This window comes from Chiloscyllium punctatum, chromosome 33, assembly GCF_047496795.1.
Source record: "Chiloscyllium punctatum isolate Juve2018m chromosome 33, sChiPun1.3, whole genome shotgun sequence".
NCBI classification, from domain to species: Eukaryota; Metazoa; Chordata; class Chondrichthyes; order Orectolobiformes; family Hemiscylliidae; genus Chiloscyllium; species Chiloscyllium punctatum.
The window spans coordinates 17,097,188-17,113,263 of record NC_092771.1 but is presented as its reverse complement, the minus strand read 5'-3'; the positions used below and the strand labels follow the sequence as shown (position 1 = coordinate 17,113,263).

Here is a 16,076-nt window from a genome sequence, read left to right as displayed (position 1 = left end):
CCATCACATTTATAATAACCAGCCTTACCCAAATGTGCACACAGACCAGGACCGTAAGAAACCACAGAGGCATAGCCCAGACCATCACGGAAGCCAACCTCCACTCCATTTACACTTCCCGTTGCTGCAGAAAGGCTGCCAACATCACCAAAGACCCCTCCCACCCTGGTGATGCTCTCCTACAACCTCTTCCGTCAGGCAGAAGATACAGCAGCTTGAACACATGCACCAACAGATTCTTCCATGCCATTATTAGACTGATGAATGGACTTTTTTAACTTCAAATAATGTTATGATGTGGAGGGTCCAGTGTTGAACAGGGGGTGGACAAGGTCAGAAGTCACACGACACCAGGTTATAGTCCGACAGCTTTATTTGAATTCACAAGCTCTCGGAACACTGCATCTTCGTCAGGTTTGTGCGACTTCTGATCAAATAATGTTGATCTTGCCTTGTGCCCCTCCTGTACAGTGTAGCCCTGTACGCCTCGCTCTGCCTATGCACCCTGTGATCTGTATGTCCTTGTTTGCTGTAATCTGTCTGTACCACTCGCAAAACAAGGCTTTTCACTGTATGTAGGTACATGTGACCACAGTTAAACAAATCAAATCAGATCAAATTAAATGAGGAAAGCGCTTCAATGTGTGCTGTACAATTTGATAATCAGTCACAGGAAAACCTTCATTCCAAACATTTAAAAGTGTTCTCACGTATAGAGGTAGTCGAACAGTAGAAGACACATAGTAAAAGGAGGCTGAATCAGATGGTCTCAAACCACAACTTAAACTGAAATGTTTCCTTTATTCTTATTAATATTGTAACTAAACATCCGACCTACAGAAGTTGAGCAAAAATGATCTATTTCTTATGAAATATTTCTGATACTTATTTGGTGTCTACACATAGTTACCAGGCAAAGCCCTTTGAGTGCAATGTTATATCTCATATAATCACTTTGGTTCAGTTAAAAGGTGAGTCATTCAGTAGGGTTAAGCTTGTCATCAGGTTTTCCAGTTTTTGGTTCCTGAGTGTTTGGAATAAAAGCACAAATCAGTTCATGTGCAGTTGTGTCCAGTTCATTGCTCTATGCTGTTATTCTAGTAAAAACAAATAGTTTGATTGCTTCCCACCACTATTATTTCATTCAGTTCCTTCTGGTACACAGTATATCATTATTTTCTTTTATCAGTAGTAAAGATTTTCTTTTTACTACAGTTGAGTTATTTACACAAAACAATTAAAAGATCCCATTCAAGGCAAAAATCAAGGAAGTTATTGTGTTAGTTTTGTTGCCAAGGCTAGGCAAGAACGTGAAAGAATTTTTTCAAAACAGTTCCTCCTGCCCTCACAGCCAGAGGTTAAAATATAATCAGCAGCTCCCCAGAGAAGTTCAACACTTAACAATGAGTATCCTGCCAACCACCTCAGTGAAATTAGCAGAAATGTTTGAACTTTCACACAGACTGGGGTCAAAGGCCACATTAAGATCACCATGGCCAATTTAAATTTGCCTTTCAGGCCTAACCTGAAACCTTCTACTAATTTATAATTGAGATATTTGCAAATGGCTGACTGCTTGATTAGCTCAGCTGGCTGAGTGGCTGGTATACAATGTAGAGTGATGCTAATAGTGGAGTGTTCAATCCTTATGCCCGTTGAGGTTACCATGGAAGTCCCACCTTTTCAACCTCACCCTGTGCCAGAGGTGAGGTGACCTTCAGCTTAAATCACCATTCAGTCACCTCTCTCTAATGAGAGTGCAGTACAATGGCAACTCTATTTTACTGTCTTATCATGACATAGAAATCGTTTTCTGATCAGTCTGAGGCCCAGAAATAATAAGTGGACTTCTTCTCTCTCTCCCACTATCTAGTGGAGATATTAACTATCTCTCAGCCAAATTGCTTTTGGACGAGACTTAAACAGAAGCTAAGTCTGCCCCCTCCGGTGCTTGTAAAAATCTCTGTGAAACTGTGGGAGAAGAACAGCTTATTTTCCCCCAGTTTCCTGGACAATATTTATCTTTCAAACAACATTACAAATACAGATATTCCAATGAAGATCAACACTGGCTGAACGACCAGTACTTTATCTTCCGAATGGGCATTTTCCAGACTTCTGGACTCAACGTCATTTTATTTTTTAACATCTTCCCCTGTTTTGTTCACTTCCTGTATTTTTTTTCTCTCTCTTATCTCCTAAGCTTTCAGATGTCAGCCATCCAGAATCCTGTGTACAATCCCCACCTCCTCTGGAATTTTTTTTATTCCTTGAGTTGTCCCATTACCACTCTCATTGGACTTGCTTCAATAACCCTTTTGTGGCTTAATCTCTCCTGCCGTCCACCTCCATTACTGTCTCTTTTGTTCTTCGACTATCCCCACTTCTCTTAACTTTCTCTTGTTCAGAATCCTGATTTTCCCCAATTCTGATGAGAAGTCACAAGAACCTTCTGTTTCTCTCCTCTCAGACGTTACCAGACCAGTTGAGCATTTCACAAATTTATTTTCTTTATAAACAAAAGGATAGTAGGATCATGATCATTGTTCTGTTTGTGGGATCTTGCTGCGCCCCAAATGGCCTCTGAAGTTTCCATGTGACAACAGCAGACTTCAAAATTGATTGTAAAGCACTTTGGGACATCCAGAGGCCACAATAGGTGCTACATCACTGCCTCTTCATTCAAAGATGCTTGAAGCAGTTAGCAATTCAGGACTTCCCTAATACACAGAAACTTGGAAATCATCAGACATACTTTGTAAATCAGAGTCTAGATTTGAGTGGTGCTGGAAAAGCACAGCAGGTCAGGCAGCATCCAAGGAGCAGGAAAATCGACATTTTGGGCAAAAGCCCTTCATCAGGAATGGAGTCAGGGAGCCTCCAGAGTGGAGAGATAAATGGGAAGGCGAGTGCCCTGGAGGCTCCCTGCCTCATTCCTGATGAAGGGCTTTTGCCCAAAATGTCGATTTTCCTGCTCCTCGGATGCTGCCTGACCTGCTGTGCTTTTCCAGCACCACTCTAATCTAGACTCTGGTTTCCAGCATCTGCAGTCCTTACTTTTGCCCATACTTTGTAAATCAAACATCTTTAAAAACAGTGTGGTGTAACTAAACCTCAAAAAGCCTGAGAAATAGGATTGTTCAAATACTCAGGAGAAAACATGAAATAGATTTTAACTGAAAGTTTGGATTGACATTAATTAGAAGGCTAAGAGGGTATGTTACACCGATCTGCACCTCAAATCCTACTGGAGAAATATAAAAGTTATATATTTCCCCCTTTTGACCCCTTGTCATTTCCAGGTTAGTTTCATTAATCACCCATTACAGTTTCCTGGAACAATTTAAAAACAATCTTTCTTTGGCAGATTGCTATGAAATTGGCTTCACTTTAAAACAAAAAAAAATCACATCAAAGCTGATGTCGAATTGGAAAGGAAACACAGTGCAGATATGTTGACATGATTTCGAAAGAGACTTATTCAAAACCATAATGCATCGTGTCCATGCAGTGTTTCAATCCATAAGGATAAATCATAGGTTACATGACAATGACACTGAACTTGAAAGTGTTCAGTTGAAAAGCACTCCATTTACTTTGATCCTATAAATCAGATGGTCAGGCCTCTTTTAAGAGAAATAAAAGTTGCTGGAGAAATATTAGCCAAGATGCGGACAAAAGGAGAGCACTCAAAGTTGCTCGAGATATTAAGTAATATAGTTATGTAAAGGTACAAACAACCATATCATCAGGAATACATTAAAAAGTCATTTTACAATATGTTTGCAGCTGTCTAGCTGCATATCTTTAAGCTTTCCCCCCACAACTTGACATAATTCTCTCTCTTCCATGTGTCCACTCAGGGAATCTGCATTGTCATAACAGCAGGCTGTCGTCTGGAGCCACGTTGGGGAGATGCCGGTATTGGACTGGGGTCGACAAAGTCAGAAGTCAAGTGACACCAGGTAATAGTCCAACAGGTTTATTTGAAATCATAAGCTTTCAGAGTGCTGCCCCTTATCAGGTTTACAAATAAACCTGTTGGACTATAACCTGCTGTCACGTGACTTCTGACTTTGCAGCCTGCAGCTATATGGATAGTGATAGTTCCAGCTTTCTTTCCATCCCATGTCTGATCAGGACCTTCTCCTCATCTTAGCTCCCTGTCATTGGAACTCATCAGAAAGATTTGCCAACTGATAGTCAACATACTTTGCCATTGAGCCCTGCATTGGGAACACAAACTCCACCTTCTGGGTCTGAGGTAAGGACAATACCCACTGTGTCAGAAAGCCTCCCTGGCTCCTCTGTTAAGACCCTCCTGGAATACCTTCCCCAGGTCTCCATTGTGGCAGCCTGTGCAGATCCTTGCTGTCCAGGAAGAACGTCAGAACATTCTACCATAGCGACGCAAATTGGTGTTGTAAAAAGTGCCAAGGGGTAATGATCAGGTCACTGCAAATGCGCCTTTTACGCAAAGTGAAGTGATTTTCAGACTTTCCACGTCCGTTGAATGAGTGAGGAGATGAATTCTGATTTTTAAAACTGAGGAGGACAGGGAGGGGGAAGAACAAATTGACCAACTGAGAAGTATCAGCAAAAGAAGATTTGAACCAATAATATCCAGAACTGAGATCTACTTCTGATCTTTCACTTGATTTTCTCCTCACTGTAACATACCTTCCCACATTTATTTTTCTCTTGGTCAATTTTTCACCAGTTCTATTATGGTTGCAATTCTGGTGAAGGGCTCCACATCCAAAACATCACAAACATTAATCCCTCTCCACAGATTTTGGATGATCCTCTGAGCACGTAAAGCAATTTGGGATTATTATTTTCATATTTCCATTACATTATAAACATTGTTTACCCCTTCCTTTGACAATTCCTGGGAACTGTCTTGATGAACACATGATGAAAAGCTTCAACAAACGTGTGTCTTTTCACAGCAACACTCAATTTCTTCTGTTTTTGGTTCTTATTTTGATTCAGACCACGAATAAAAGAAGGGAGATCTGTAATAATGATGCAAAATGCTTGGAATGCAGAATAAGTCCAAATCATCCTCTTCTAGCATGCCCAGGGTTCTTTGACACTCTCAATATTGTCCCTGCCGTTTCACAGATGTTGACTGACTTAAAGTCAAAGAGACATACAGCATAGAAACAGACCCTACGGTCCAAATCATCCATGCTGACCAGATATCCTGAATCAATCTAGTCCCACTTGCCAGCTATGGTCTGTATCCCTCCAAACCGTTCCTATTCATATACCCATCCAGATGTCTTTTAAATGTTGTAATTGTACCAGCCTCCATCACTTTTCAATGTGGAGCAAGTGGTGGGCGCTGGTACAATGATAATATTTAAAAGGAATAGGAATATGAATAGGAAGGGTTTTGAGGAACATGGGCTAAGTGCATGGGACTAGACTAATTCAGGAGATCTGGTTGGCATGGATGAGTTGGACCGAGCGTCTGTCTCCATGCTGTGCAGCTCCATGACTCTAAGTCAGTCAGCAGTTGTGAAAAGATAGGGACAATAATGACAGTGGAGACGGATCCTGGACCACAGGAAGAGAAGGACATTGGACCCTTTAGACTGTTCTCAAATAGATGGGAGACACAAGCAGGGTTAATCTTTTCCTTAGAAATGACTAACTTGCTTTTTCTATAATCCAAGGGCATCAAAGCAAGCTCCTGCAATGGACAGAGTACCAAGACTGAAAAGTAGGGCCACATACCAGGCAAAATGAGCCTGTACTCCCTCATGTTTTAGAATGAGAGATGATCTTATTGAGAGGTTAAAAAAAAAGTCTGCAAAAGTTTTAGAGTGCAGATATGGAGAGACTGTCTCCTTGTGCTGGAGACTTTAGAACCAGGAGTGGTCATTTAAGGGGGAGACGGATTTTTAATTAGGAACGGGTTGAATGGATATGGAAGGTGGGCAGGAAAGTGGAATTGAGGTCGAGATGACATTAGCCATGATTGTATTGAATAGAGACTCCCAAGGAGCTGAACTGCCTGTTCCTGCTCCTAGTTGTTATGTTGTTATGATCACAAAAAGGGAGGCAATGGCCAAGAAACTCAGCTAATGTTCTCGGGGACCTGGGTTCAAATCCCACCATGGCAGATGGAGGAATTTGAATTCAATTAAGAACCTAGAATTAAAGGGTCTGATGATCATGGAACCATTGTCGGTAAAACCCATCTGGTTCATTAATATCTTTTAGGGAAGGAAATTGCCATCCTTATATGGTCTGGTCTACATGTGACTCCAGACCCACAGCAATGTGGTTGACTCTTAACTCCCCTCAGGGCAATTAGGGATGGGCAATGCATGCTGGCCTAGTCAGTGATGCACTCATCCTGTGACTGAATTTTAAAAAAAAACGATACAGGGTAGCCATTGAGGAATGAGATGAGGAAAAGTTTCTTCATACAGATGGTTATGAATCTTTGGAACAATCTACTCTGAAGAACTCAGGATGTTCAGTCGTTGAGTGTAGTCAAAATTGACCTTGACAGATTTTTAGAAACTAAGAAAATAAAGAGATAGGGAGAGAAAGTGGAATTGATGTAGAAGTTCTGTCATGATCGCACTGAATAGTGGAATAGTAGGCCACTGCTAAAAGTGTGACTGCAGTGATTCTTTTGCTAATAAGTCAAGCTCACTTCATACAAGTGTTGCGAATTATAATAGAACATTTCTCAGATGCCCACACAACCTCACTGGAAATAATCTGGTGCCTAGTCCATGTTAAGGATTGTTCGCAGTTGTTGGCTCAATATCCTGTAGCTTCACGGGCAGATTCTTTGGTTATGACTGAAGTCCTGTTAACTCCCGGTGATGGCTACCAAACATCACAGCTGCTGCACGATCAAGTTCCACACGCACCAGATGTTTGCTCAGGATATACAGTGTCGTGTTTTGAAATTGAAACCTTGTAGATCACGACCTGTTAAAAAATGAAGGGATGAAATTTCAGAAGGAATCTCAGATTTGACTGGCCAGCAGTCAGCTCGAATTAAATTCACGGTCAAGACTGCATAAAAATGCAAGAATCCTTTCCAGATTGGCTCTTTCAATCTCAGAAACTTAATATTTCAAACCTAAATGCTGGATTAAAAAGACCAATGCAGTTTTAGACAGTCAGTTCTGCTGTAAGGCAGTAATTCTGTTCTCATGCAACCCCATGTTATTAGAAAATCACATAAACAGCAGCACCATTAAACTAACATGGGGCTGGAATTGCATTATAACCAATACATGCTTTAAAAGTTCATACCACAGAAACAGTGTTTCCAATTCATCAATTGTGTTGTAGCGAATTCATGTTAATGAAATGTGCGTTATAGCAGAACAAGCTAAACTATCACCAATGCATCGATGGGTTTAACCCATGGATAGCTGAGGTATAACCGAGGTTCTATCACAATTGCTGCTTAGTCAATCTTAAAGAGACAGTGGCAGCTGCAGGACAAATGAACTCAAAACCATTTGGCAAATTGGCTGGAGTTCCCCTTTTCAGTTTATTACATAGTTTTCTCCCAAACCCACAACCTTTATCACTTCAAATAGCAAGGTGGCTCAGTGGTAAGCACTGCTACCTTATAGTACCAGGGTCCTGGGTTCAATTCCAGTTTCAGGCGACTGTCTGCGTGGAGTTTGCACATTCTCCCTGTGTCTGTGTTGGTTTCGGGTGCTCTGGTTTCCTTCCACAGTCAAAAGGTATGCAGGTTAAGTGGATTGACCGTGGGAAGCATAGAGTTAAGAGAAGGGCTCTCGGTGGGGCTCCTCTTTGAAGGGCCAGCGTGGACTTGATGGGCTGAATGGCCTGCTTCTGTACTGTAGGGATCCTCTGAATTTATTCTAAGTGCCATTATATGGAGGGAGTGGGGTGGGCAAAGTTAAAAATCACACAATACCAGGTTATAGTCCAACAGGTTTATTTGGAAGAAAAACTTTCAGAGCGCTGATCCTTCATCAGGTAACTTGCGTCTTACGATCATGCTCCACTAGCTACCTGATGAAGGAACAGTGCTCTGAAAGCTAGTACTTCCAAATAAACCTGTTTGACTATAACCTGGTGTTGGGTGATTTTTAACTTTACTCTAAATGCAACCGATGTATGGAAGCTTCCCTCTAAGTCAAACCTCGTTCCAGATTTGGAAAAATATCCTCATTGAGGAAAACTCTGGAATGGTCTACATGCCTTGGACACCTGGACAACAGTGATTCAAGGAGGTGACTCACCATGACGGCAATTTTAAATGTGCAGACAAAGTTAGCTTGCACATTCTGTGAATGAATTAATCAGACAAAGAAGTCTCCTGTAGGTATAGCAGGGAATAGGGAAAGCAAATGGAATGTTAGCGTTTATTGCTGAAGGAACAGAGTATGAAAGTAGGCTAGTATATTGTTAGAAGGCATTACTGAAATCTGACCTGGAGTATTATGTTCAATTTTGGCCCCCTTACTTCAGGATGGATATAGTTGGATTGGTATGTTTCTGAGATTAGATTCTCTACAGCATAGAAACAGGCCCTTCAGCCCAACAAGTCCACACCGACCCTTCGAAGAGAAACCCACCCAGACCCATTCCCCTACCCTATATTTACCCCTGACTTGGCAATTTAGCATGGCCCATTCACCTAAGCAGCACACCTTTTGGACTGAGAGAGGAGACCGGAACACCCAGAGGAAACCCACACAGATTCAGGGAGAATGTGCAAATCCCCACAGACAGTCGCCCGAGGCTGGAATCAAATCCGGATCCCTGGCACTGTGAGACAGCAGTGCTAACCACTGAGCCAGCGTGTCGCTCCATAGATGGGAGACTGTTCATAGGACATCCGCTAGATCGATTCCAGAAATTAGGGGTTTGTCTTATGAACAGAGAGTGAGCAGTTTAGGCCTACACTCTGGAGTTTAAAGAACGAGAGAAGATCTAATTAAGGTTTAGAAGCTACAAAAAGGGACTGACAAAGTAGATATAGACGGGTTATGCCATGTTGGAGTTCAGCTAATTAGATGAGTTAGTACATCTGTATAAATACATTCCCCCACAAGGTTCACACATGAATAATGCCCATTTAAATGATGGTCTCCTGGATAAATAACTGAGACAAAAGTAAGCTGTCCCTGCACGGGATCATTACAGAATATAACTGGTTGATATATAGTTTTAAAGATTTATGATCCATACAAGACGAGTAGACACTGGGGATTTAAAGGCCAATGTGCTCGCTTAGAGATTCATGCAACTTTCCAATGATCCCAATATGAGGGATTTGGGTGCAGATAGGATGGCTCAGTGGTGAGCACTGCTACCTCACAGTACAGGGACCCGGGTTCGATTCCAGCCTCGAGTGACTATCTGTGTGGAGTTTGCATGTTCCCTCCATGTCTGTGTGGATCCCCTCTGGTTTTCTCTCACAGTCCAAAGATGGGCAGGTTAAGTGGATTGGCCATGGTTAACTTGCCCTGTATTGTTCACCAATGATCTAGGTGAGTCACCCATGGTTAATATTGGGGATAGGGTGGGATGCTCTTCAGAGGGTCAGTGCAAACTTAATGGGTCAAATGGCCTCTCTCTGCACTGTAGGGATTCTATGGCTCCATCACCAGTTACACTGAAAATAGCTGTACTTACCTTGCAGCCAAGGGGTAAGGAGGTAGGATCCTACAATCCAAACAGAATACGCCAGAACCTAATGATTTGGAACGTGTCTGCATCACTTTCAGAAACGTGAGCATAAAACTAAAGGCTCCTCAGTCCTGCAAAGTTGGAAGTGCTGTCTTTCAGATGAGACATTGAAGTGAAGCCTCATCTGTAGTGTCAGCCGAACGTTAAGGATTCCATGCCATTATTCGAAGAAACAAACGGAGGTTTGCCCTGGAGTCCTGGCCAATATTTATTCCTTAACTAATAACTTAAAAAAAAGCCATTTCTCTCAGTGCTGTTGTTGCTGAGTGAAAATTGGCAGCTGCATTGGCTACATTATAACAGCTTTGCAGTACATTAATGGAGCATTACGCAGTGCTAAGGGATGTCCTGAGGTAATAAATAAGGGCTGCACTAAATACAAACCCATGAAGACACCAAATAGCCATTTCATACAGAGGTCCCCTATGTGGCAGATCCTGCCTCTCACAAATTAAGTCTCTTCAACCATCAGGGTGGCACGGTGGCACAGTGGTTAGCACTGCTGCCTCACAGCACCAGAGACCCGTGTTCAATTCCCACCTCAGGCGACTGTCTGTGTGGAGTTTGCACATTCTCCCCGTGTCTGCGTGGGTTTGCTCCGGTTTCCTCAAACAATCCAAAAATGTGCAGGTTAGGTGAATTGGCCATGCTAAATTGCCCATAGTGTTAGGTGAAGGGGTAAATGTAGGGGAATGGATCTGGGTGGGTTGCGCCTCGGCAGGTCGGTGTGGACTTGTTGGGCCGAAGGGCCTGTTTCCACACTGTAAGTAATCTAATCTACTCAGGAAAAAGCGCCCCCAGTGGATTAGCTGTACGTCCATCACCTTGGACTGACGCCAACAATCCTCCCTGCCATCATCATAGGCCACCAATCACCATCAAAGCCAATTCCTCCTCATTCAATCCCAGCTTTCCTTTCAGTTTGTTTAAAGAACATGCTAATTTTATGCCAAAATTGAGAGGCTGTTCTGCGTCTTCGCCTGAGCCAATTCGGATGTCTGGTTTGATTTGATTTGTTGCAGTCACGCGTACCTAACTACAGTGAAAAGCTTTGCTTGCGAACAATACAGATCATAGGGTGCTTAGTCAAGATTAAGGCGTACAGGTTACACTGCACAGGAGGTAGACAAAGCACCATCAACACCAACAAGATCAAGGAGACACTGAACCTCCTTTCAATCACACCATAACAAGCCAAGTAGACTCTCACTCAGTCAGTCTGGTTCTGCTCAAAGGCACCACTGCTTGTTGTCTCCGGTAATTTTTGGTAAACCTCTCTGCTATCCATTACAGTAAATAAGCTGATCTCCTGCACAATATCTCCATCACCTTCTACAATTGAGAAAACATTGTACAGCTTGCACTCACGCACCCACACAGAGGCTTCAAACCTGGAGACAAATAATGATGCCCAGGTCCGTTTCTGTGAAACCTTGTGGTTGAGTGGACATGTAACTTTTGCCAGGAGACAACTAGGTTAATAAAAACTGGAGGAGGGGCAGGTGCCAAATGCAGGGCCCCTCAAAGGTTGCATTAAGAGTACTGTGTGGCCTAACCAAGTTCCTGAGCAATTTGTGGTGAGGCAAAAACAGAAGATGTCAAAATTGCTGCTAAAATTGGGGTGGCACAGTGGTCCAGAGGTTAGCACCGATGCCTCACAGTGCCAGAGGACCTGGGTTCGATTCCTGCCTCAGGCGACTGTCTACGTGAAGTTTGCACATTCTCCCTGTATCTGCGTGGGTTTCCTCCAGGTGCTCCGGTTTCCTCCCACAGTCCAAAGATGTGCATGTCAGTGAATTGGTCATGCTAAATTGCCCATAGTCATAGGTGCATTAGAAGAGAGTAGGTGAATGGGTCTGGGTGGTTTAATCTTCGGAGGGTCGGTGTGGACTTGTTGGGCCAAAGGGCCTGTTTCCACACTGTATTGAGTCTAATCAAAACAAAGATGCAGTTTTTAACTTTTGTTTGCCTGAGGTTCAGATTTCACTGTAGCCTTTCAAACTCAATATTAAACTGAAGTCTCATCTTCCCTCTCAGGTGGATATGAAAGACCCCATGGCTCTAGTCTGGAGAGGAGCAAAGTGAAATTATTTTTCTTCACTTGTAGGACATGAGCATCACAGGTTGGGCCAGTATTTATTGCCCGTCCCTAGTTGTCCTTGAGAAGGTGGTGGTGAGCTGCCTTCTTGAACTGCCTGCAGTCCATTTGGCGTAGGGACGCCAACTGTGCCATTAGGGAGGGTGTTCTTGGAGTTTGACCCGGTGACACTGAACGTACAGCAGTAATATTTCCAAATTAGGGATGATGACCGGCTTGGAGGGGAACTTGCAGGTGGTGATGTTCCCATGTAGTTCTAGATGGTCATGGTCGTGGGTTTGGGGGGTTGCGGGGGTGGGGGGGAGGTGGATTTCTACAGTGCATCTTCTAAATGGTGCACACTGTTGCCACTGAGTATCAGGGGTGGATATTTATGGATGCGGTGCCAGTTAAGCAGGCCAAAACCATGTCAAACTTCTTAAGTGTTATTTGGAGCTGGCCTCATCCTGACATGTTGATGTTGTCTTGTTGCCTTGGAGATGATGGATAGGCTTTGAGGACCCAAGAGTTACCTGCTGCATCATCCCAAGCCTCTGAGTTGCTCTTCTACCCACAGTGTTTACATAACTGGTACGCTGCAGTTTCTGGTCAATGGTAAACCGCCAATAAAATGTTGACAGCGGGGGGTTCAGTGATGGTGATACCACTGAATGTAAAAGGGGTGAGGGTTAGATTCTGGTTTTGGAGGTTATCATTGCGTAGTATTTGGGTGGCAGCAATGTTTCTTGCCCATTATCATTGTCGACACTAAGCATCTAAAAGCAGGGTACCTCTTTGTTATGTTTGCTGGAGTCTTGCTGTGTGAAAGTTAGAGTCGCCAACATGACCCCACTAATTACACTTCAAACACACCATGTATTTATTTTACTAATTTTGTTTTCCACAGGATGTGCAACAGGATCAACAGGATCTGGGAAGGCCAATGCTTGTTGCCCATCCTTAAACTGGCCTTGACCTTGAGGTGATTACTGGGGCAATTCAGAGGGCAGTTAAAGAACCAACTTCATTCTTGTGGGTCTGAGTGAGACGTAGACCAGTCCAGGTTAGGATGGCAGCTTTTCTGCGTGCCACAGTGGCAAGGACTTGGGTTCGATTCCAGCCTCTGGCAACTGTCTGTGTGGAGTTTGCACATTCTCCCCTGTGTCTGTGCGGGTTTCCTCCGAGTGCTCCGGCTTCCTCCCCCAGTCCAAAGATGTGCAGGTTAGGGTGGGCTGGCCATGCTGAATTGTCCTATAGTAAACTGGGAGGTGCAGGCTAAGGAAATGCAGGGATCAGGTGGAGGGATGGGTATGGGGCTGGGATGCTTTGCGAAGAGATGGTGTGGACTCAATGGGCCAAATGGCCTGTTTCCACACTGTAGGAATTCTATGATTCTCTCTGTAGGACCACACGACCTTTAAACAATGATTGATGGTACTCCACAGTCGCCATTATTGAGATTAGGATTCCAGATGTATGCATTAATTTTAAATCCCACCAGCTGTGGTGTGCCTAGAATCCATGCCTCCAGAGGATTACATAAAAGAAAACTGCAGATACTGGAGTTCTGAAACAAAAAACGAAATTGCGGGAGAAACTCAGCAGGTCTGGCAGCATCAGTGGGAGGAAAGCACAGTTAATGTTTCGAGTGCGCTGACTCTTCATCGGCATGGCAAAGGATTAGCTTTGCCTTCAAACATTAGCCTAGTAAGAAAACCATTACACCTCAATCTCCTCAAGTCAGCAATAACTGGACCAGGACATCTTGAGATTATGAAAGGTGCTATGCAAATGCAAGTCTTAAAATAAAATGTGCACCAGGGTCACCATCAGAATGCCTCACTCCATCTGTTCACTCTTACCACACAGGCCGTCAACCTTACAGGGATCGAGAGAGCTAGGGAGTGAGTGAGTAAGAGTCAGTGAGTGAGAGTGAGAAGGTGAGAGACAGAGTGAGAGAGAGAGTGAGAAAGAGAGAGAGAGTGAGAGTGTGAGAGAGAGAGAGGAGGACCTAGCTTGATGGAAGAACGTCAACATCCATACCTTAGCACGGACAGGAAAGCACAGCAACATAACCGGGAACCCCGGCAGCCACAGCTGATGGAGAACATGAGTAGAATATAAGGAATAGGATGAGAGAAGGTGTCAACAGAGCAGGGTGTTACCCATCTTGACAGCCTCGGGTGTAACCTGTACCCGCACTCACTGCCACAGGGGTCAGATTGGCCTTCTGGAGGATGAACCCACGGAAAGCAACAGGCCCGGATGTAGCCCTTGACTGTGCACTCAGATCCTGTGCAGACCAGCTGGTGAGAGTATTTTCAGAGATCTTTAACCTCCCACTATTACAATGTGAGGTTCCCACCTGCTTCAAGAAGACCACCATCATCCCAGTGCCAAAGAAAAATCAGGCAATGTGCCTTAATGCCTACCATCTGGTGGCTCTGACCTCCGTTATTATGAAGTGTTTTGAGAGGTTAGTCATGGCACCCATCAACTCCAGCCTCCCAGATCCCCTACAATTCACTTACCGTTACAACAGGTCCACAGCAGATGCCATCTCCCTGGCCCTACACTCATCCCTGGAACATCTGGATAGCAAGGACATCTGCTTCAGAGTCCTATTTATTGACTTTAGCTCCGCCTTCAACACTATAATTCCAACAAAACTCATCTCCAAACTCCGAGATCTATGACTCTGCTCCTCCCTCTACAACTAGATCCTCGACTTCCTGACCCACAGACCACATATTAGTAAGGATAGGCAACAACACCTCCTCCGTAGTTCTCAACACTGGTATCTGCAAGGCTGCATACTCAGCCCTTTACTAGACTCCTTATACATTCACAACTATGTGGACAAATTCAGCTCTCACTTCATTTACAAGTTTACTGATGACACCACCATCATGAGTTGGATCTCAAACAACAATGAGACAGAGTACAGGAAGGAGATGGACAGCTCAGTGACATGGTGTAAACACAAGAATCTCTCCCTCAATTTTGGCAAAATGAAGGAGCTGGTCATCGACATCAGGAAGCAGAGTGGAGGACATGCCCCTGTCTGTGTCAACGGTGCTGAGATTGAGGTGGTCGAGAGCATCAACTTCCTGGGAGTAATTATCACCACAACAATCTGTCCTGGTCCATCCACATTAATGCTATTGTCAAGGAAACACAGCAATGCATCTCCTTCCTCAGGAGGCTAAGAAAATTAGGCATGTCCACAATCCCAATTTTTAAGGGTGCACCATAGACACTATCCTATTCAGATGCATCGCAGCTTGGTATGACAAGAAACTACACAGAGTTATGAACGCACGCCCAGTCCATCATGCAAGCCAGCCTTCCATCCACTGATTCTGTCTGTACAGCCAACTGACTTGTGAAAGCAGTCAACATCATCAAAGACCCCTCCCACCTCAGTTATACTCTCTTCCACCCTCTTCCATCGGGCAGAAGATTTAAGAACAGATTTAAGAACAGCTTCTTCCCTGATGTTATCAGACTTCTGAACGGATTACTTATTGATTAAAGGTGATCTTTCTCTGTACCTTCTCTGTAGCTGTAACACTATATTCTACATTCGGTTCGATTACCCTGATGCACATAGGTAAGTTATGATTTGTCTGGTTAACATGCCAAACAATGCTTTTCACTATATCTCGGTGAATGACAATAATCAATCTAATCAAATCAATCTAGAGAGTAGGCCATTTGGCTCCTCCAGCCTGCTCCACTACTAATTTGGATCATGGCTGATGCAACATTCCTCACATCCACTTTCCCATAACCCTTGATTTCAAGAATCTATCTATTTCAATATACACAAGGACTCTGCCCCCACAGCCCCTTTCTGAGGCAAGGACTCTCAAAATGAAAGAGAAGAAATTCCTCCTCATATCAGCCTTAAAAGCTGGACAATGGAATTGTTGCTTTTCATACAAGTTTGCAAAGGCAAGTAGCAGGACAAAGACAGAGAGGTGCACTCATCAGCAAGCCGTTGTCAATTATACAATCGTCAGTGACCACCTCCCACTGTAAGATCGAGACTGGACAAGGCAGGGAGATAACGGAGTTCCTTCCCCTTCTATTCATGGTCAATAACAGTCACATTTAACACTTGCTCCTCTCTCCCCCTCCCACCAAGGGATATTGGAGACTTGGGACAATGAGTGACCACATGATGGCGCCCATGTCCATATGTACACATCTCTTGGCATACCACTGCACTCAACAGAGACTGTGAACGAGTTGCGTGGTAGCATATTGTGGCACGACAAGGTAA

At 43.8% G+C, this 16,076-nt stretch overlaps 1 protein-coding gene across 1 annotated transcript in view; it reads right to left on the bottom strand.

Annotated features, from left to right (window-relative positions):
• Positions 1-781: 781 nt before the first annotated feature.
• The window catches only part of loxl1 (lysyl oxidase-like 1), an 88,704-nt gene continuing 73,409 nt past the window's right edge, over positions 782-16,076 (bottom strand). Inside the window, exon 7 of the mRNA XM_072553066.1 lies at positions 782-6,960. Coding sequence (XP_072409167.1) covers positions 6,954-6,960 — 7 coding nt within the window. The 3' untranslated portion in view covers positions 782-6,953. The remainder of the gene's footprint in view (positions 6,961-16,076) is intronic.